Raw genomic sequence first — 22865 nt, 5'->3', positions numbered from 1 at the left:
TAATACCTTCTTCTACTTTATTAGTTGCTTCTCCTTCAGCTTAGTTATGGCCCCTCAGGATTGACTGAGCCCCAATCAAGGGCGAAATGCAGTCTCCGGATATTGTAGCTTTGAAAGAACTGCTTGCAAATCCATATTAGCTTCGACCATATATTTGACCATTATTTGCTTTGGAGCTTTGCTGGTAATTCAGGAATGTGCCAAGTTGTTACTATGTACGTATAAGTTTTTACTGAAGTTTCCTCAGTTATTTCAGAAGCATGACTGGCTTTGATTTGGAAGGCTTCTGAATACTTCTGAAAGATTCCAGGTTAATTTCAGGAAGATTACTGTTTTTTCTGCGGGAAACTACCATGGTTTTTGCCAGATATATTACTGGCAGAGATTAGACACACTAGCTGCCCATTATGTTCCAGGAACATTTCGGAATTTATTTTACTTTGTCATATTCAGAGATTACTGCATTTTGAATTACACAATTGAGCCTTGTAAGATGCATTGTTTTGTCAATATTACCAAAACTTCTAAGGGATTTTGAATATATTTTATTACTTCTGTTAGTTTTAAATATCTTCATATTTCGTCAAATATATAACATTTTCTCAAGACTGGAAGTTTTCACACTCCTAAATGTGTGGTTTCTATCTTTACCTGTTTCTACCCGAAGAAAAAGTTTCGTTTCGTCAATTTCATCTTATCCTGAAAATAATTCATACCAGAGAATATGAGTGTCAATGTTATCATAGGAAACTATGCACTTAATGAATTAGATTGAACCTTCTTACTTTCAATTTTGTTCTAATTTTTATTTACTCCTTTCTTTCTTTCTTTCTTTTTTTTTTTTTTTTGGTACTTCATCAGAGCAACAACACAGTACTTTGACGTCACCTCGACATAGGTCAGATTCATCTAAACTGTTGAATTAACTGATAAATTCTTTAAAACATTTTTAGACGTTATCTCTCTTCTGCCTATTCTTTAATTATTTATTTATTCACAGTTTTTTCTAATAAAATAATGCAGCGAAATGCTTTATTTTGACAAGACTGAACTCGATCCGGAAACGTAACTGCTTTACAAGTAAAACTGTAATTTTAGGAGAATGAAGAAACAAAAAAGGAATCAACAATTAACGCTATCTACTGGAGTTTAAGGTTAATCCACTGGATCTAGGGTTAAAATTTCAACTATCAAAATATTACCGAACAGGTAATTGCTTCGTTCAAGTGTAGAAGCCTTTTCACCCGTTATAACTTGACAAGCGATTTTCTAGTTTTGTTAATACAGTGAAACACCGTTTATACGTTTCACTTTTATACGTTTTTATCAATTACACATTTTATACATTGGTCCCTACAGATTCTAATGCACATTAACGTATACCTATTATACGTTTTTTCATGTATACTCTTTTTTCATACAGTCGAAACAAAAACGTATAAACGGTCGAATTAAAAACGGTATAAACAAGTCCTGTATTACTATCAAGAACCCTTTAGGACTACATTTCCCTTCACCGCTTTAATATTTTTTCAAAATGATAATATTTAACAACAATAATATTAGTTATTATAAAAATAACATTAAAATAATAATTTAATAATAATATAAAAAAATAATAATTATGAGTATAACAACTACAATAACAATAACAATAGAAACGATAATAATAATAAAAGTAATAATAACAATGATAAAAGAGAAAACTTATCTTTAGAAATCAACTCCTCAACACCAGAAATAGAAAAAGAATTTTATGCAAAGCAAAATATGCAAGTGAAAATAATGCATACATGCATACAGCATACATATCTACGCGCACACACATATATGCATCAGTCCTCTGTCACACAAAAAACATTGCTATCTCAATTATTTCCAACAACAACTTTAAATACATAACAAATTTTCCTCCTTAAATCCGTTTCTCTTTTTGAGTCATCGTTGGGTTTGTGTGACAAATCTTAAATATTTATTCATTCGTTTTACCTATTACAACCCTCCACCATCACGCTATTCACTCTCTCTCTGCCTTGCTAGCGTGCGTATTTTCTCCACGCCACTCTACCAAACCTAGTCATCGAGTCTAAGGCTCCAAAGGGGAGCTGACTTATCCGACATTTTGGTTCTAAAATTGTCGGACGATAAAAATAGCATCTATAGAAAAAAACTCATTGGAGAAAACGGTGTCCAAGCTTTAGATGTGTTGCCTGATTGCTGTTAGATTATTTTATTCTGTAGATGAAGACCATTTAATTAGTACAAATTAAGAACAAATAAGGTGTGAAAATAAGGTTCATTCCGGTAGACATTTCCCGATACATTTTTGTTGAATTTATGAGCTAAGTTATCTTTCGAGATTCACCTTAAGTGACATTATACTCAACTTATCATCAATTGTTTTACGACTTAGCAACCAGCAAATATTATAACTTATTTATAAATACTAGAACCGAGGTTGAATCCAATTCTGTCTTGGAACCAAAATGTCGGATAAGTCAGCCTATCCTTTTAAATGGGCTCTAATCGAGCCTAAACCCAATTGACACGTCCAACCCTTTCTTCCCAGGTAAGCGATGACGCTGCCGACGATAACACGCACACCGACGGAGCCTCTAGCAAGTCTCCCCGGCTCAAGAGGGGCAGCGTGTCGGGATCTTCCAAGCGGCGCTCGTCTGGAGAAGGATCGGGAGGCGGCGCCGCCAACAATCCATACGCCGAGTCCTTGAAGGGTCGCTGCAGTTGTCAAGATCTCCTCAGGGTGGATTGTGTCCTGGAAAATAAGGACCTCTGGGAGAAATTCAACGAGCTGGGGACCGAAATGATCATCACCAAGACGGGAAGGTGAGATATTTCATGCATTTTTTTTTTAAATGTCGTAAGGGGCTGTTCATATATGATGTTGCACTTTCCCCCAGCAATTACGCTGTTTTTCATAGGCATGTTTGTTTTAGAAAATGTGTGCTGTCACACTTCTTATTTCCCCTCCTGTCACAATTTCCCAACTCCCTCCTCTTGTGTGTCATCATTTGTGGATGCTCCCAAAGGCAGTATAGCTATAAAGGATTTAGGGCAGTCAGAATTTATACCGAGCATGAGTGCCCATAAGCTCTAATTTGGGGGGGGGGGGGCTGAGACCCCACTTGCCCCCAATATGGGAGCCCTTGAAACTGAGAGAAAGAGGTTGTCATCATAACAAGCCAGAATCTTCTTCTTTGCAGGGGTTGCTCACAATTATTTTTACTTGTATTTATGTAAACAATGTCTGAAAAGTCCCGGTTTTTCCCGGCCTAAAAAAAATACCTTGACAACTTGCTTTTTCAGAGCAAAAATCTTTCAGAAGCTATGTTACCCTTAGTTTTCCTTTAAACACTGAGAAATAATTTAGATGGCTCTTAAAATAATTTCCTGGTTCCAAAGATGTTGCCGCTTTTGTCGGTCTCTGTACATTAACATACTAGGTCGTAAATATGGACCATTAATTTCCCTTCACTGCGTCCCATATTGCATCAAACATTGGTACTAAGTTGTTACCACACAAAGGATGGTACTTAACCTTATTGCCTTTTAATGCGTTAGCGCAAATAAGTGTAGTAAAATTAAGCACCATCGTTTATAGTCAGACAACTGGCACTAGACTAACATAAGTCAAAAAATTACGATTTTCCGTTTATTAGAGCATATGCAGAATCTTATTCAGCATCAAGCCATGTGGACGTAATTCTAAAAAGAGAATCCTTTGTAATTATTGACTATTGTCTAAAGAACGCACTTCCAACCCCTTTCGCATGGGCCATACAAATGTTTTCCCTCTTTCCTGTAAAATTGCGATTATGTGACTTACGTCAGTGTGGCTTTGAGGTACAGGTATTGAAACGACAATATTTTATCACAAGATTAGCATTGTTTTTAAACGCTCTATTTGGCTTGTTATTAAAAGCTAGAAAGTCGCCCGTCACGGTATGATGGGTGAAAATTTGCTTCTATGTAGATTTGAACGCAGCAATTGCCTATTTGGTGATATTTTGGTAGTTTACGTTGAATTTGGTAGTTTAACCCTAACTCCAGTGGATTAAACATTAACTCCAGTAGATAACGCTCATTGTTGACCATTCTTTCGTTTCTTCATTCCCCTGAAATGACAGTCTAACCGGTAAATCAGTTACGTCACCGGATCGAGTTCAGCCTTGTCACGATAAAGCATTTCCCTGCATGCTAAACAATAGCAAAACATATTATCAAATTATCATACCATGGTGCGAGTTTCATTGTTGAAACACGTGGGTTACTTTATCATCGGCTGTTATTTATATGAGGAGTAGCTGTACCCGACGCGCGTTGCTACGCCAACAAAAAAATACATCATTATACTGATTTTCATGACAATCGGTTGAACGGGGCTGAAGTTGCTACTCTGCAGTGCCACCTGGTGGCGAGTGACTTCAATGAGCACATTATGCACCTTCTCCGTGGAAAAATACATATATATATATATATATATATATATATATATATAGCAATTTTCATAATAATCGGTCCAGGTATCCAGTGAAGCCGTGACTATACTCAAATTTTGTACTCACGCAGTTTGAAAGATCAATCAATCGCTAAAAATATCAAATAGAAAAAGTTTTAAATCCCCCCGTTGCATGAAAAGCCATAAAACAATAAAGAAAGAATTTATTTGTTCAAACTCAAGAAACATGGCAACAGCTAACTTCTTATCAATGAGATCTTTCACGCGAATTAATTTCTGCAGCCGATAATTTTATTCGTATTTATCCAATGGATTGTGACTTAAATTGGAATAAAAAAGGAACTATCGATCGGATTTTTTTCGAACTGGTCTATAAACATTTCCAGTACCAAAAATAACAAACGGTGAAAGTTTCAGCCAAATCTGCCGGGTAGTTTTTGAGTTCATGTATGACATACAGACAAACATTCATTTTTATATAAATACTAGCAAAAATACCCGGCGTTGCCTGGGTTAGCAATAATTATCAGAAACAATCGTTACTTGCATTTGTTTTCTGTTTTAAGTGAAAGAACTTAAAACACACCTTTTTGACGTGACTTAAAATCTAGCTTCTTCCTTACTTATAAAACTAAAGTAGCAGTAAGTAAAAAGAGCAAAATAGTATTATTTTAGAAACGAAAACACGAAATTTAAGCGTATACAAATTTGAAGAATTTACGAAATATGAAATTAAACTTCACATGTTTAAAAATATTTGTCAGTTAATACTTTTTTTTTACATTGAGTCTTACCTTCTCTGTATGTATATTGAAGAACGAACTGTTTAAAAAAATGTAGCCGCGCGCCCGTGATCCCCTTAAACTTGCTTTAGATATTTTGGAAAATTTTAATTATTGTGGGTTCTTGGTGTGATTTAAAATATTACCGAATTTGCGGGAATCGTTTTGGGATACCTTGGATAATGCTCCCCCTCCTTAATTTGAAAAACGGTATGTTAATAATTTTTGTTTAAGAGATATTGTCGCCATATGCTAAGATACTTTTGATCACCATAAAATGGCGCTAAACAATTTCATCCGTAATGTTTCCAAAATAAGTAGTAAAATTTGGCGATGGTTTGAATTTGTGCACCAAGTCACATTAATGGAAGTTTTTGTGCTGTTTATGGATTTGCCTAATTTAGTAGCTGGATTATTTTACAGTAAAAAAAGTTTTTAAAGATTCTTTGATTGACGATATTTTGTTTACATGGTGAAAGCCGACAAACATTATTACGTAGTCTTTGACTTCACAAACCGTGACAGTTGAAAAAACTGCCAAATGCATCCGCTACTGAAATCAACCTGCATAAATTTTGGCGAAGTTTCTGCTGCTAGATTGGATAATGATTAAAAAATCCAATCAGCACAAATAATAAAAAAAAAAACCATTAATTACACTATAGTTCCGTTTAAATGGAGAATAATCAACCAAATCTATAGTTATTATTAGCCAATCTTGGGGAAAAAACGTTACTTTAAGATTTGACTTGAGAAAAGCCTCAAACAGTCAGACGAAACACAAAAACATTCAACAATTCTAACTATGAACTGGGAGTTGAGATGATACACTAAATAATGAATTGGGTTGAGGAAAGCCTTCGAACATGGAACAAAAAAAGCCCATAACTCGTTTTTCATACAACTTAGAACTTTCTAACAGATGCCATCTTCAGCAGAAAAATAAGCGCTTTCGATGGATACATAACATTAATATGTGCACGTATTTTTTAACCTTCATATTGGGGCATTTATGCGAAAATTTGGACAAATTAGAATAAAAAAAGAACTATCAGTCGGATTTTTATTGAACTGGTCTACAAACCTCCCCAGTACCAAAAAGAACAAACGGTGAAAGTTTCAGCCAAATCTGCCGGGTAGTTTCTGAGATCTTAGGGAACAAATTTACCAAACTCCATTTATATATATATAGATATTAAAAATGTATTTGCACTAATATATACGTTTGGCAAGAATGTGGCTGCTCTTGTAAACAAATCCGTAACAATTAATTACGTATTGGTAACATTCTATTTTGTTAAAATTACGCTGAAATTGGTTTCATAGAGGCTAACTCTTACGTAATGTTGAAAATAAACAAAAACATTTATTAATTTCTTGTAATATTCAATTATGGCAAAAAATGAGGCACTTTCACTGGAAGCTGGCTTTTTTCTGAAAAATGTATAGAACTAGGAAAACCCTTTTACAGGGTTAAAAATAGGGAGAAAGCTAAAACTTGTATTTTAAAATTTTACTTACATTTTTCTTTTCTTTTTGGCCAAAAGTTTGGCACCGTGCATTTTGAAACATGGAAATAAGGACTATCAGAATTTAAAGAGCAGCGAGTCTCTAAAGGTGTCCCGGCGGACCGGCACCGGTCCGCAATAAAATTTTGCCGGTCGTTTGAGATTTTAAATTTTCTGCACTCTTTACATTTAGATGTTTTGTGACAAATATTTAATATCAAATAAAGTTGTTTTCTATTTATGTATCTATTTAATATTATTTCATTTATTTATTTATTGATTTTGAAAAAGAGAAAACAAATCTCTCTCTCACCTGACCGCCACCTTTTTCCACGACGGTCCAAGAGTCAAAAGTTTATCTATTATATTTATTTTTTTGAGAAAAAAGAAAAACCTTTAGGAAAAAAATAAGCAAAAGGCGGAAAGGGAGAAGGGAATTTTTCTGTTCGATTTTTTTTTGATAAATTTTCGATGCTCTGCGAGTCAAAATTTTTTTAACTGATTTAAAAAAAAAGAAAGAGAACGACCTCACTGGTGCGGGATTAAAAAAAAAAAGTTTCGCCGGTCCGCATTTTAAAAGCGGTTGTGAAGCGCTGATGATTTAGTGAATTAAGATTGGCTGTATGATTCAATATGGGTGTTATATTCTATTATAAGTTACTGTAATCATGCCTTGCAATTCTTGACAAGATAGAAAGGAATACTATTCGCAAAGCGTACTTCACAAACAAGTGAAGAAAAGTACGATAAAACCCTCAAATTGTTTCCCTAAATGAACTAGTCGTTGAAATCGTTTTAAAACTCAACCTCTGCTGAACTATTAGACATCTAGGTATTAGAAACACTGCAGATTAAAAAAATTAAAACGTCGGGCAAAGCAGTGGATAGGTAAAGAGCACTAACCAAACCAAGAACAGAGAAAATCACTGCCTGAGGGATTTGTACAGGCAAAGTACAAGTCCTCTTTCGCGACGCCTGGGCTATGTTCGTGCATGACAGTTAAGTGGTTTAATGCATGTCTACGAAAGAATCGTAAACAATCCGATTTAAAGTTATTAATATGTACAAGTGTGGTAGGTTTGAACATTCAGACGTAGAATGAAGCTGGAATTTTCTATATAACCATGTTATGTTGTTTTATTTTGTAACCAACTGATGGCAAAATACGATCAGTATTTTTCTCCGTCTCAATCTTATATAGTGTCTGGTGGGGTAAAGTGGTCATAAAATCGTAGGTTTTCAACTTAGGTGGATAATAAATAGAATAAATTCTTCAAACACTTTAACTTTTTTGTTGTTATTTTACATTGCATTATTAAAGAAGACGGTGCATTGAATTTTAGGAAAAAAAAAAAAATAATGATTTAAGTAGTTTTATAACACTTTCTTTTCTCTATGTTTTTATGACCACTTTACCCCATGGGGGGGGGGGGAAAGTGGTCATAGCATGGGGTAAAGTGGTCATAGTTAAAAATAGATGCAAAAGCGTTACAAATAACCCTATTATTTGTATATTTCGGTTATTTTTATACTTACAATTTTATGCACGAGTATATGCGGGTATACACGAGTATATACCTGTCGTGTAAACATGAGTAAACACGTTTCTATATGAGTGGATACATGTATACATCAGATACATTCATGCACGTGCCTACTCAAGTATACACGTGTATACACGAGTATATTAGCATGTATACTCGATTACCTACAAGAGTGTATACGTGTCCCGTGCATATAGGTGTATATACGCGTATAAACGATCATATGTGTGTATGCACTTGTATCTCGAGTATATACATGCATATCTGAGTATATACGTGTATAGTAGACATATATACGCATATATAATTGTACATACATACATATATGGGTATACACGAGTTAATCCGTGGACACACCCAGTGTGTTTGTGTCTACTCACGTATATATATACATATATATGTAGAAAGACGAGTTTTTACGTATGTATACGCGTAGACACTATTATACACCTGTATAGACGTATATGCGTACATTTACGTGTATACACTAATACATGTATGTATACACGGGTATACATGCTTATATACAGGTATGCCTACAGAGTGAACCCAAGCTCTTGTGCAAAAATCTAAGGGGTGTGAAGGGCATGATAAGAGGCAAAGAATCATGAGGAACTTATGGTCGTTGACGCACTACATGCACACAATGCCAGAAAGTGATGGATGCAAAGCAGGTCTCAAATTTGTTGCACAAAGATGATTTTACCCAACGTTTTAGTTAAAGAAACATTTAGAGCAGTTGTTAAAAGTTACGGCCTGTAGCAGCTCAAATACACGCATCGCAACAAAGGCGCAGCGACTGGTGAAAGTTTTTGAAAAGTCTCGTTATTGCAACAGCAGAGAGTGCTTCGTGATTTCAACGCATGTGTTACAGCTGCAGGTCGTAAATTTCATCAATCCCTTTAAAAATTTCTTGAGACCTAAAATATTGTGTAAAATTGTCTTTGTGTAGCAAATTTGTGACCTGTTTTACATCCACCAGTTTCTGCCTTTGTGTGCATGTGGCGCATCAGCATTGTGCTTGCGACCATATTTTTCTTATGATTATTATTACTTCTTATCCTCCCCCATAACACCTTTTAATGATTTACACAAGGGTTTAAACTCTTACTTGTGTATCATATGCTAGTATGTAAGTGTCTACTCGAGTACGTACGCGTATATAAGTGTTCGTATATATATATATATATATATATATATATATATATATATATACATACGAGTATAAGCGAGTATATACGTGCATATTCGAATGTATACCTGTATGTATAAAAAATGCTTGCAGATACCCATATAACGTATTTATTGATGCATTTATGTGAATACGTATATTTTCGTGCCTACAAGAGTATATGCGTATGCATACACATGTACTCATATATTTAACTCCATTTAATGAAAAAACAATACATATTAAGTGAAATTAATATTTTTTGAATATCTGTCTTATAATTGACATTAGAAGAAGAATATTCGTTAAGCCTAATATTATGACCACTTTACCCCATCTTACTGAAATTGTTCTAAAAAATTATCTAAAATTGATTCAGCTAACTGCTAATGCGTAAGAGTTCTTGAGACATGTACGAAGCTTCCTGTGCAGTCAATCTGTTCATAATTCTAACAAACAAAATTTCCCAAGGAAGTTAAATCTGGTGTTTAGATTTTAAATTTTTTCATGTTTACACAAAATATTTTTTTAAACCAAATAACATTTTGCCAGTTGTAAAATTTTGCATTCAAAATGTAGTTTATAATCGCCCTACTCTAAAATAAAATTTTCACATTCATTCGAACATTTATTTCCAAGCTATAGCCATTTATTTGACGTATGACCACTTTACCCCATTGACCACTTTCCCCCACCAGACCCTATTAAAAATATTTCAGAGTTGAAAATTTATTACTGGGCAGTCAATGTTAAGAACTTTGGAATAATTTGCTGACCCGTTTTCTGGTGCAATGCTATAAAATTATTTCTTGCAGTTTTATGCGATAAAGGTTTCACCAAATGCGCTGACTAATATTTTTAGAAGTAAGAAATCAGACCCAATTGCAAGGTGATTCAATTGTACTTGCAAACTTCAATGGTTAAGAATTAATTTTGGATACTTTATTTTAATATTACAATATTAAGTCTTTATATATTAAAGTCGGGAACGCAGCCATGGCGATTGGGTAATGGATTAATTCCTCCCTCAGAACCTTCGGTTTATTTCTTTGCTTCTAATCCTAGTATGTTAATGTATTCGCATATCAGGACTGTTATTACCAACCCCCCTGAGAAGGGGGGAGAAAATTCTGGCTCATTATGGGTAACGCACTTCCCAGGAAAAATTCTGATTCTGCTTGTATGTGAAGATAATTTTATCCTTCATTACATTTGACTCAAAATAAGTAATTTCGATACAATGAGCTTCTTTATACTTCAGGGAAAATAAACTAATGGCACTGTCTTAAAAATAGCAGCCGATATCCGTTCTAAATGTTTTTCATAGCTCCATTTCCATTTTTACACTAATTAATTACAAGGAATTTAGGAAAATTGCTTCGCCGTGAGTCGTTCGTCTGAGGACGTGAGGACACAATCCTCACGAACTGAATGGCTTTCAGAAGATGTTCCTCCTGGTGGCTATATTTAAAAGAAGAATCCGATTGTTCGAATTCTCGAGTTTGCAGCTAATGTGGGTATCCATCCCACACACAAGTGGTAGGGCTGTCATTGCCTGGAAAGCCCTCCGAACTGTTAAAGTGGCGTGAAAGCGACGATGTTGGTTGTGTCATTCGATTCCACTTGGCAAATGGATGCACACTCAGCAAAAGAAAGGTAGACGATTCTGCCGACACATCTTAAAGGATTAACAGTCGTCATGCATTTGTCACTGTCGTCGAATGAGGACTGCAGGGAGGAGACAACCTTAGAATATCCACCACTAGAAGAGACTAAAAAAAATAATGAACAAATAAAACGGGAGAGAGTAATGATTCTTGAATCTCACATTCTTCTTGTTTGGTACCATGAAACTGATGTTTCGTCTGTAAATAGAACATCCCACCCATCGTTTCGAAAGTTACAGATGAACTGTTTGCCACGAGAGATGCCAGGATGATACGATGCCATTTAATATTTTGATTAAGGTTAGGAATTCCGTGTTGGTGGTGCACATTTCTGGCTGAAATTCGATTACAGCAATGCTTTAATTTCCGTCAACATGCACTGATGAAGATTATTTTTTATCAAGCCTCATTAACCTTAACGACTTTAGATTGTTGGAGTCTTTAAAGTAGACATGCAAGCAAGCACAAAGGCGAATGCTTATTGCTTCAAACGCTTGCACATAATATCGGATAGCATTGTTAAATATTCTCATTCATGTTTAAGTACATTGTAAGATATATCAATTCAGAATAAACCAAATCTTGGAAGTAGGTTAAGTGACATAAATGCAAAAAGAGAAGAGAGTGATCCTATTCCTAGATAGCTTTTCATGGGTGTAGCCATCAGAAACCAACACTACTCCTTCATTGCAAAATAACGACTCAAAGACATATATTAAACATTTTTGAAAACGCTTAACTATGTTCTGGTTGTAAATTGGATTCAAACCAACTTTTTATTGGTGAGTCCCCCCAAACTCCAAAGTAAGTCCTCCTAAATATTTTGATTTCAAACCAACTTTTCTTTCGATGAGTCCCCCCCCCCCTCCGTTCCAAAGCCCTAAGGTGAGTTTCCCCAACTACGTTTCGATTCCAAACCATCTTTTCCTTTGGTGAATCTCCCCTAAACTCCAAACTAAGTTCCCCTAAATATTTTGATTTCAAACCAACTTTTCTTTCGATGAGTCCCCCCCTCCCCCAAGCCCCAAGGTGAGTTCCCCAAACACATTTTGTTTCAAACCATCTTTTCTTTTCGTGAGACTCTCCCAAACTCCAAGGTGAGTTCCTCCGAATAATTTTTGTACATCATCTGATTTGATGCTTTAATTCTCAGTATATGTACATTTTTTTCTTTCCTTCGCTTTGGCAGAATTTGATTTCGATGAATCGGTAGCATTTTGTGGCAACGAGAAAATATTCCTCTTCCTGTTATCTTATCTTAAATTTAAATCAGATTAACGCTGAAAAATCTCTTTGTGCGAAGCGGGAAAGAAATCAAGATTGTGAACTGAATAGAAAGCAATAAAAGAGGCGAGAAGTCGATGCAGAAACTTTGTAAAATTCTGCACCCTATCTCCATCTACGAGACGCAAACGAACACTTTCGCTTTGATTTATTGTCAACACTCTTCGTAAAAGTTTCTGTTTATTGAAAACGAACAAATTAATTGTTGAGATCTCAAAATTTATGGAGGAAATTTCAACGAAGAACTACAGTAAATGAGTTCCTTGTCTTAAATGCATTCCCAGATCCGATTCAGAAATAGAAAAGGGCTATTAACAGTGCATGCGTAATATTGAAATATGTTTCGAATTTCGTTTTGGCACTGCTTTATGAATGCAAATGGGAAGAGGAATGCCTAATTATCTAATAGAATTGTAGTGAGGTTTCAAATTTATTGTTAAATTTTGGGCGGAAGAATGTGATTTAATTATTTTTGCATCTATTAATTCCTCGAGAACTCAATTTGGTGCAACGATTTGTTGTCAACAACTCTTCGATAACCAAGAATGGCATTTCTTAAGATAAATGAATATTTTCGAGTATCTTAAAAATTGCGTTATAGTTAAATTAAGTTCAGGGCTGCGGAGTTGGAAGGAAAATGATCGACTATGACTCAGACTCCTGGAACTTTAGAGCGTTCGACTCCGACTCCTTTACTCAAAAATCAGTTCGACTCCGACTCTAATTGCGCAGTTTTGGCAGTATTGAGGACTCGGAGGGAAAATGACCGATTCCGCAACCTCCACGGTAAACGGAGTTTAAAACATATTTTTCATTTAGTCCTACCTAAAGCCCACAGTAGGGTGGTTCAAAAAAAACTTTTTTTTCAGCTAGAGTCCAGGACACCACCTATTTTTACTTTCTTCTATATCTAATGTATAGAAGAAAGTATTGGATTCGAGTAAATTTTTGAATTTCGAATTTTGATGGATTCGAACGTTTTGAGGTGTGCTGAGTCCGTTTCGATCATTTTTGGAAAATGTCTGTGTGTGTGTCTCACGTATGCGTGTGACCAGTTCTTTGTGGCCGCTCTACAGCAAAAACTACCTCATGAAACCAAACGAAATTTGGTATACATATATGCCCCTATGTGAACTTGTTCCCATTGGTTTTTGACACGAATTCTTCCAAGGGGGGTGGAGCAATGGGACGTTTCTTGACTTATGCGTGCTTGATATTCCCCAGGAAGTAACTGGCGGAATCAAACAAAATTTGGTCCATATGTTGCTCCAAACAGGTACAGGTGGTGATTCAATTTTGATGTCAATAGCTCAAACGGGGGTTGAGCTATAGAACGTTTTTTGTCGTCAATTGTGACTGCTGTATTTCAAGAAATAATGAACGGAATCAAACAAAAATTTATCGACAAGCAGCCCTTAGAGGATATAAGATCTGATTCTATTTTGGCGACAACAGCTGAAAAGGGGTGGCGCACTCGAACGTTCTTTTTTTTCCAATGTGTGTGCAATATCTCAAGAAGTAATGCTACGTTCTAGATGAAATTAGGAATAAATGTGAACCCATATGTAAACAGGAGTTGGTTAAATTTTGGCGCCAATCGCTCCATGGGGGGGCTGATTTTTTTTTTCGGTGTGAATAAAAATAGCTTTATGATTGCAGCAATAAGAAAGATATATCGTAATAGACTGTCATCTGAGTATTTCGCGTGAGTTTAATTTTGTTGGAAAATGACCAGAAAATCACGATAATTTAAACTTTTTAACTGTTGCCATCTTATGTTTGTTAACAAATAAATGTTTGCAGTTATTTTATGCAAGGCTTTTAAAATAATTTTCAATTTTCATTCTTTGCTTTGCTTTTGAGATAAATCCGGAACTGGGATGGTCGTCAAGTTTTGGTGTGTGTAATTTTGTTTTTGTTGGGAATATTGCTTCCTCGTCAAGCATGGGGAGGAAGATCAGCAGACCCAAGAATGGGAATCAGTATTATAAGAAAGATACAGCAGAAAGTTTCGTGATGGCCACAACATACTAGTTTTTTAAGACTTACTAATAGTATTAGGCCGTAAAAGTTTTAGCTTCTTACTCAAATTTTAAGAGGGAGCTCAATGACCCCTCAATTTAACATTAGCCGTAGCATAGAAAATGTCACAAGTTTAAAAACATTTAATTTCCCAGGCTGTTTTTTTATTTTGTAAATAATTATTTTATTGCAATTTATATGAATATACCTCATGTATATTATAATATGTAGCACTGTTTTTTCAGTTCAGTGTATTTTTAACCCCCCTCCCCATACGTATGAAGTTTGGGGGAGGAGGTTGAGCACTCTCTTTGAGTTGAAATAGGAAGCTAAAATTCTTCCAGTATATTACTATCCACAAGTCTAAAAATATTGAAGAGTGTCATGCTATCTAGGAGATTTTTTTTTATTATTTTAACATATGTATTTTTGAACTACCCCAGCCCACAGACACGGAAGACTGGCTTTGGAATTTGTGAAGATTAAAAATTTTAGGCAATTTTTTTTTCTAGATGTAATATTTACATCTTGCTATAGTGCGATATAAAATTACTCGATTTTTAAAAACCTTTAGCAACAGATTTGGTATAACCAAAATTTTGGTGCCCTGGGCCCGTGCCTCATTGGTCCATGGTTAAAGCTGACGCAGTTTATGCCTACACATCCCGACGTTATGCGGGTACGGATTGAGCTGGAGAATTCAATTTACTTCAAGTGCCCAGGATGCTCAGCGAGAGAAAAAAATAAAAAAAGCTTCAAGAAGGGGAAGAGGAAGAAAATAGAGAGGAAAAAAAAGATATAAGAAAGGAAAGAGGAGAGAAAAAAGAAAGTCACGGGGCAGTCCGTTTAATTTTTAAACACCGTGGCCAACACCTTGCCGCACTTACGATTCATTTATCAGCTTCGCCTGACAAAACGTCGCCTGGGGCCGACTTGGTACTTCTTGGCACGTGAAACATTGGCGTCACAGTTGGCGATATTTTCTTGCGAAAATGTTAAGTTTTCAGAAGCGTACATCGCTTTGCTTAAAAGTTCTTTTTTTTTTTTTTTGTAGTCTACTTTGGACAAGTAACTTTCATTTCCCAGACAAGTATGTCACGATGTTTAAACCGTGGCTGTTTGGAATATATGTGATAAAAAAAACCCTTTGAACGGTACTTTTGCAATACAGTTCAACCAAAGTCTGCCCATGTTAAATTTCTTATATGATAAAATTCGTTAAAAAAAAAAAAAAAAAAAGAAAAAAAAGAAAGCCAACGATTTTTAGAAATAAACTATAACAACAACAAAAGTGTTCAGTTGATTTCCATTACTTTAAAGAGAAAAAAGTTCAGTCTGAGAAAAAGCAAACACTGAAAGCATAACACGTCATGATCGTACCGAATTGGCATCGCATTAGCGCAGCCAGAAATGACCTCCGGAGGGGGGGGGGGTCGCAGCATAACAGTTGTTACATGTATATAAACTACCGTATTAGAATCGGCAACATATATAAAAACCAAGGGCTCTTGGGGGAGATTGCCCCCCTCCCCTTCCTACGCCACTGTGTTTATGCAATACAGAGTTTTTAACGAGATTTTTTTGATTCCACAACCAGCGCATTAAGCAACATCTTAGCAAAGCCAAAAGAACTATTATTAGTATCGATCTAAAACATTTAGCAGCATATTTAATGAAAGATAACCCACTATTTCATCAATGAACCAGCCACACATCTTCTTCTATTCGGGACTTTCTTTTCTTGCCACCAACGACTAATTACCAAAAGAAATCCCAGAAAAGGGCAATAAGTTAGCCAACAAGGTATTTGACTGCGTTGAAAGGATATCTACCAAAAAACTCGCAAATTGTCACACATTAAGAAGTAGTCGTTACCGCCCTCACCACTAGGTGGCGCATTGCAAAATCACAGGTTATTTTGCCGCCGCTCTGTCATTACGGTTGCGGGTAATGAAGGGCTGCCCGAAAGTCACACCTGGGCCCCAAAGTGCCCCCCTCCCTCCCATTCCACCCCATAGGCATTGCTATGAGATCAAAGGCACCGCCGCGCCATTATCCTCGCTGATTGCCGACTGACCAATAAGAAAAGTATGACTGGATACCAGCGGAGGATTTTTGTTTTCTGGTAGAATATTTTGCGGATTTCACGTGTTTGTAGAAAATATCTCAATACGGGTCAGCCCCAAGGGTTACGCTGAGATGTTTTTTTTTCTTCGGAGTTTTGAAGCTTCATTCATATGCATTAAAAGGCGGAACGGTTTTGCTGGATCTCTGATTTTTCCACCCACTTTACGTGAAAAGAATGGAGCAATGAAAGGGATAATGAATGGTGGTTTTTAAAGGCGGAAATGCGACGAAAAATTAATTTTTTCTTCGAAAGTGAAATTTCTCAAAATACCTTTCGAGTTTTCAAAAGAGAAATTATTTTTTTTCTTTCTTAAGATTCCGGCTTTGCAAACACATCATCGTCTTCTACAGTATAAGCGGTTTTTCTTTTTTGAATTTCATTTTGACGAAGCTGTCTACTGAACATACTTTCTTCACTGCTTCTGCTTTTGAAATCAGCAATTATCTGTAACCTGAAACATTGTATAATATCGTTATATGTCTCTAAACTGGAATTGATAAAAAGTGTAGAATTTTATGAAGTCTGACAAATTCAAATTTGCATCATGCGTCTAAAAATCTCGAGATGAACTTATTCCAAAAAAAAAAAAAAGACGCAAGTTATTGACAAGGGGGAACAAAAATCCAAAAAACAACACTCCATGTTTTTTTTTTATAAATGCTCTTGCCGGTTTGTGGATCAAGAAAGGTTGAGAAACGCTGCGCTATAGTAGAGCACTGTGCGCGAAAACAAAATCAGAGAAGCGAAGTTTTTGCTGCGGTTTCGTCTTGCTTGTAGCGAAAATACGGATCAGGATGTGCTAAGAGAAACAACCTACTTACAGAGACAACATTGCCTATATTCTAGCTCTTGTAGTTGTCCAACAAACTAGTCATAGAAAAAGCGTATCTTTCTTTTCGTTTACTTTAGTCTAAAAACAATGATGAAAATATTTTTTTTTTGAACACTTTGCTTTTAAAGAGAAACAAATGACTACAGTAAAATTAATACAATATCGGTCCATCGTAAAAGTAAACATAATTCAATGTTGAGTTATAAAACCCTAAATTGAATTCCAAAGTTTAAATGTAGGGGAATGTGGGGCGAGAGAGAAGTAAGGTGGTTAAGATGACTAAACTTTTTCAAAATGAACAAAATGAAAATTTATTTTGAAAATTACAGTACATAGAAAAGAACATTCTATTTGAAAATGAAACTTTCATTGAAACAGTATTTTTTCTTTTTGGCAGTAAATTTGCTCCTTCCAAAAAAAAAAAAAAAAAAAAGTGGTAAATTTTTTTTTTACATGGAGCAAAGTGAAAAATGAAATATTTTTCTAATGAAATATTTTCGATTCAATTATAGAAAATTTTTTGATCAAATGAATCTGTAAATGAAAGATTTATTGAGTAAATGAAAAGATACTGAAACAATAAACTGAAAATTAAATTAGTTAATATATGAAGAAAAATAAGTAAACAAGTAAAAGAGTGAATGAATAAGAAAATAAGTGAATGAATGAATAAATATCATTGAATTAATAAATCCAGGAATGTAAAGGAATGAATTAATAAATGAATACGTTAGTGATTTAGTAAATGAATGAGCAAGTAAACAAAATAAACTTTTTCACTTTGCCCCATCTACTTTGCCCCGCATGTACTTGACTGATTGTATAGAAAACATTTAATGTACAAATAAGATTAATATTAACTAAACAAATATTTTACCGAGTATTAGAAGGTCTCATTTAATATTTAAAATGTTAATAACAAGAACTTTATCATTTCATAATAACAAAAATAATTTTTGACTTTCAGCAAATTAATGCATTATGAGTATCAGTTTTTGAAAATTGCCTCTATTATCGTATGCTTTAATCTACGGCGGTATTTTTTTTCCTGACAGGAATAGATTACATGTGCTTCTATATAGTTAAAATAATACCAGATAGGTGGCGCTAAAAGTAGAGTAAATATTTAACCATTTCACTTTGCCCCATATACCCCTACTTAGTGTCTACAACAGTACAGACAAAAAATAAATAAATTAATAATTAAATAAAATAAATAAATAAAAAAATAATAAATAAATAAATAAAAACATGCACTTAGAACTGACTGTTGAAATTTTTTCAACTGTACACGCAAGAGGATTTTCATTGCATATAATAGAGTAAACTAAAGAATATTTTGTGCACATCCAAAACCATACTCGTCAGTTGCAATGGAAACAATTTTTGAAGACACCAAAGCGGAAATTCATTTCTGCCATACTAACCACAAATCAAAATTATCGAGTCGTTATAAAAAAGAAGCCAATAAATATTCGCCCATGAGTAACTGCCACCTTGTTAACATGGGAAATAAAGGAACTCGGAAAATACACATCTACCTGATTGCTCCCGCCTCCTTTGATAAGGAGAAATAATATAAAGACTAGATATTTCGAGGGTTCCGCACTGCTGATGAACCGGAGAACACCCTCAATATCACCATGGAAACTTGAATCGTATACAAAATCCGTCTGTCAACATATAAGTTACTCATCTGCTTTTTTCTTCTTCTGTACTTTATATTTCAACGGTATATCTACGTGTATATAACTATTGTGGACTACACACTTTTTACTTTTTCTTCAGAGGAGGGGGGGGGGGTGGAGAATCTTTTGCCTTTGTTACATTATTAAGTATTTTGAAGTAAATCCAACGTTTCATAGCACTGGTAAAACACAAGCAATAAATCAGTATCTTTGTAATAAAAAATAAAACAACATTATCAATACAAAAAGTGAATAAAAACGCAGACACATGTTTTGGGTTATAGAGAACCCCCATTTAAATTGCACTAAAGATGTGAGCTAATGTATGTAAATGCAGCGGAAACAGTGAGAAGGGATAAAAGGTAGAGATAGTGAAGCCTTCAATTTTTGAAACATGGTATATTTTGAAGTAAAGTATTTTGGGAGAAATCATGTTACTTTCACAGGTTCCACGTAAAATTCTCCCATTTTCTTATTTGAAGCATGCGACTTGGGATTTTAGTAATGATTGGACTTGCTCGTTCCAGTTGTGAATTTCTGCTCTAAGATCGGAAATCTTTACATCCATAAGCTCGATATAACGACAAGTTCTTCCATTTCAACTACTGTATCGGGTTCTTCAAGAATTTTGAATTGAAAAATTTTTGCATTGCACTGTTTTGCAGATCCTTCTTCTTGCTAATTACAGGCGGATGTTCCCAACTCTTCGAGTGTCTTTCTCTGGAGTCGAAACCATGGACTCTGTACAACACGGAAACGGTGTCAAATATTCTGTACTGATGGATATAGTACCGGTGGATCAAAAGAGGTACAGGTACGCCTATCACCGATCATCATGGTTGGTGGCTGGGAAAGCTGATCCTCCTTCTCCGGCTAGGCTATATACACACCCAGATTCACCTTTCAGCGCAGATCAGTTACGAAAACAGGTGGTTTCTTTTGAAAAAGTAAAGCTGACTAACAACGAGATGGACAAGCAGGGTCATGTAAGTATTTTTATCTTTTACTCCTTAGCTGTACTTATCAGTGTCTTGAAGCAGGAGTCGGACGGAAAATGACCGACTCCGGCTCCGACTCCGACAGCAAAATCAGTCAGACTCCGTAAGCGCTAGCAAAGTTGCGGTCTTTGAAGAAAAATGACTAACTCCGATTCCGACTCTTGGAACTTTACGCCTGCTACTCCCGACTCCGACTCCGGCTCCTTTACCCCAAAACCAGTCCGACTCCGCAGCTCTGCCTTGAAGTTATTCCAAACATTGAGATGGAGGGAGTGAAGACTTTCATTCATGAAACCCAGACCCCAAGTTACGTGATAGATTTTGAAGCAAAGCATTGGAAGAAATCCGGTTTCTTTTGCTTGTTTCACGCAAAACGTGCCAACCATTCGTTGTTGTTGAGTCACATGTCTTGGGGTCCTTGGGTCAGCTTTTGCTAAGCCAAAAATTGGACTTGCTCCCTATATTTTAATTCCTGCTCTAAGGTGTCAAAGCTACCGTATTAATGCTTCATGGTTCCTGTCGTTTTCTAACGGCGTTTCATAAAGCCAGGGCTTAATTTGTATGGGAGGTCATATGAACTCAGCTTCTGCTCTGCTTTTTTTTTAGTTCAGCGAAGTTTTAGGAATTAGGTCTGCTTAGTATTATTTGTAAAGAACTGTTACAAATAATATTAAGCAGAGGAGCTAGCTCATCGATATTGCTTTCCTTAGCTCACCAGTTTATCGATTAAAAACTGATGAAGTCATTCTATTTTCTAAGAGAAGTGTTTAAATCTGTGATGTGAAACATAACTAAGAGCTTTCTGCCATCCAAAATAACTTACTCTGTCAATAAGAACACGAGGAATGCCACTACAAAACAAAATCATAATTGACGCAGAGGAACTTAGCTATTGTATTTGATTATTTATATTATATTATTTTATTTTATTTATTTTTTTTGCTTGAATTAATAGTCATGATTTTTTTTTTTTTGCTGAATATACATTACGCTGAGAGAGCGAGATAGAGGCTTCATAATAATATTGTGAATATAGAAATAGCAAAGCAGTTAATTAGTCACCCATTGTCTGATGCACATCCTTTTCCTTTCCAAAATGTAAAAAACTGAAAATCAAGTTTAGAAAGTGGCAGAACAACTTTTGAACTTTGGAGAGTGCATTTAATTTTTGTGATTTTAGAAAGGAGATTTATGTAAAATACTTTTTTTTAATTAACAAGTTCAAATTCGACTAATTCTTCAATAAAAATAATATAAGTCATTATTTAGTGTTCAAAACTATATTTAGTGAAATAAAGTGCTTCGTAAGAATTTATGCACAACTCAATGCAAAAAAAAAAAAAAGAAGAAGGAGAAAACCTACGCATGGGTGCATAAGAAAATTATTCATGAATCCCTGAAAAGAGCAGCCTTCATACGCACCATCTGATGTCAATATAATATGCAGCATGTCAGCGGCTGTTACAACATGTATGATCCAGGCTTTGTATTCTTTTCCAGGAAAATATCCATCGAGTTTTGAGAACTAACTCAAAACCGCTTTCTTTTTCGAAGATATATTCTGAATGCCAATTACGCGTAATGACTCTTTTGCGTGGGCTGGGTTCCAAACACAAAATGTAGGCAAAACCACAACGATTCGCTGTAGCTGTAGACTTGGAGAAGACGTTTAAAGTAGAAAGCTTGAATAAATTAGCGATTTAATGGGAGATTAATCGTCTTATTTCTTCGCTAAGATGTAAGACTTTTCAGCCAATCGATCTTACATGGGCGCTGTATTGCTATCAATAAATCATCAAACAAATCCGGTGATGTTATCTGATCTTTTTTGACATCAGGACATCGTTTATGCTGGTGGAATGAGGGACGGCGAATGATGTGATGACCAGTCTTCCGTGAAGATGTCACCACGAGATGTCGTAATCCCGTTGGTCGTAACTGTCTTTATCTCCTCTGCTGACAGGTTGAATTTTGTCAACGCGCGCTATCTTAGAACAAGATCCAAGAACTTTCTTTTCGCACCCAAGTTGACAGAGGTGCTTGGTTGCGTTGCATTGATAAGAGTTTGGTGCATGTGAATTGCATTTTAATCTTTAATGGGGTTCATGGCACATGGAAAATGAATGAAAGACACTATGTGCAGGAGTTTAGAACATTAAAAAAAAAATGAAGCAATGAATATTGATGCAACGCATCGATTCATTGACACAATGAGTAAAGAATGAAGCAATGTGGTAACAGCATTAATTCAGTTAGAGATGCAATGGTATGCAAATCAGGAAGATATCATTCAAGGCCACTGGAGACAAATGATGCTGGAGTTGTGACATGAAAACTAATTACTGGGTTAATTACAGGGTTTAAACAAAAGAAATTAATAAAGTTAAATGGAAATATTCATTAAAGTAATAGACAAAGAAGCAGCTGCCCAAGGTGACAGAAAAAAAATTAGTCAAGTCATAAAAAATGGAATAATGATGCCAGTGCAATAGTTCGCACACGAGAGGAGGAAAATACGGTAGAAATCCAAGTTAATGGATGAAATAGCTCAAACATGAAAGGAGCGAGCAAGGTACTTATTCCCACAAACACACACACACAAAAATAAATAAATAAATAAATAAATAAGTAAAAATAAAATAAATAAATAAATAAAATAAAAATAATAAATAAATAAATAAATAAAATAAAATAAAAATACATGAATATTAATTTTATTCTCCGGAATCTTTTAAGTCCTATTATATTATATAAGGATATACGG

At 35.2% G+C, this 22865-nt stretch overlaps 1 protein-coding gene across 1 annotated transcript in view; it reads left to right on the top strand.

The window, feature by feature from the left end:
• Positions 1-22865, top strand: part of LOC129220314 (T-box transcription factor TBX20-like) — a 73742-nt gene that overhangs the window by 37621 nt on the left and 13256 nt on the right. The window contains exons 4-5 of the mRNA XM_054854713.1: positions 2613-2844; positions 19792-20089. Of these exons, the coding sequence (XP_054710688.1) occupies positions 2613-2844; positions 19792-20089 (530 nt within the window). The remainder of the gene's footprint in view (positions 1-2612; positions 2845-19791; positions 20090-22865) is intronic.

Source organism: Uloborus diversus, chromosome 4, assembly GCF_026930045.1.
Source record: "Uloborus diversus isolate 005 chromosome 4, Udiv.v.3.1, whole genome shotgun sequence".
In the NCBI taxonomy this organism is placed as follows: domain Eukaryota; kingdom Metazoa; phylum Arthropoda; class Arachnida; order Araneae; family Uloboridae; genus Uloborus; species Uloborus diversus.
This window is presented reverse-complemented; position numbering and strand designations above follow the sequence as displayed.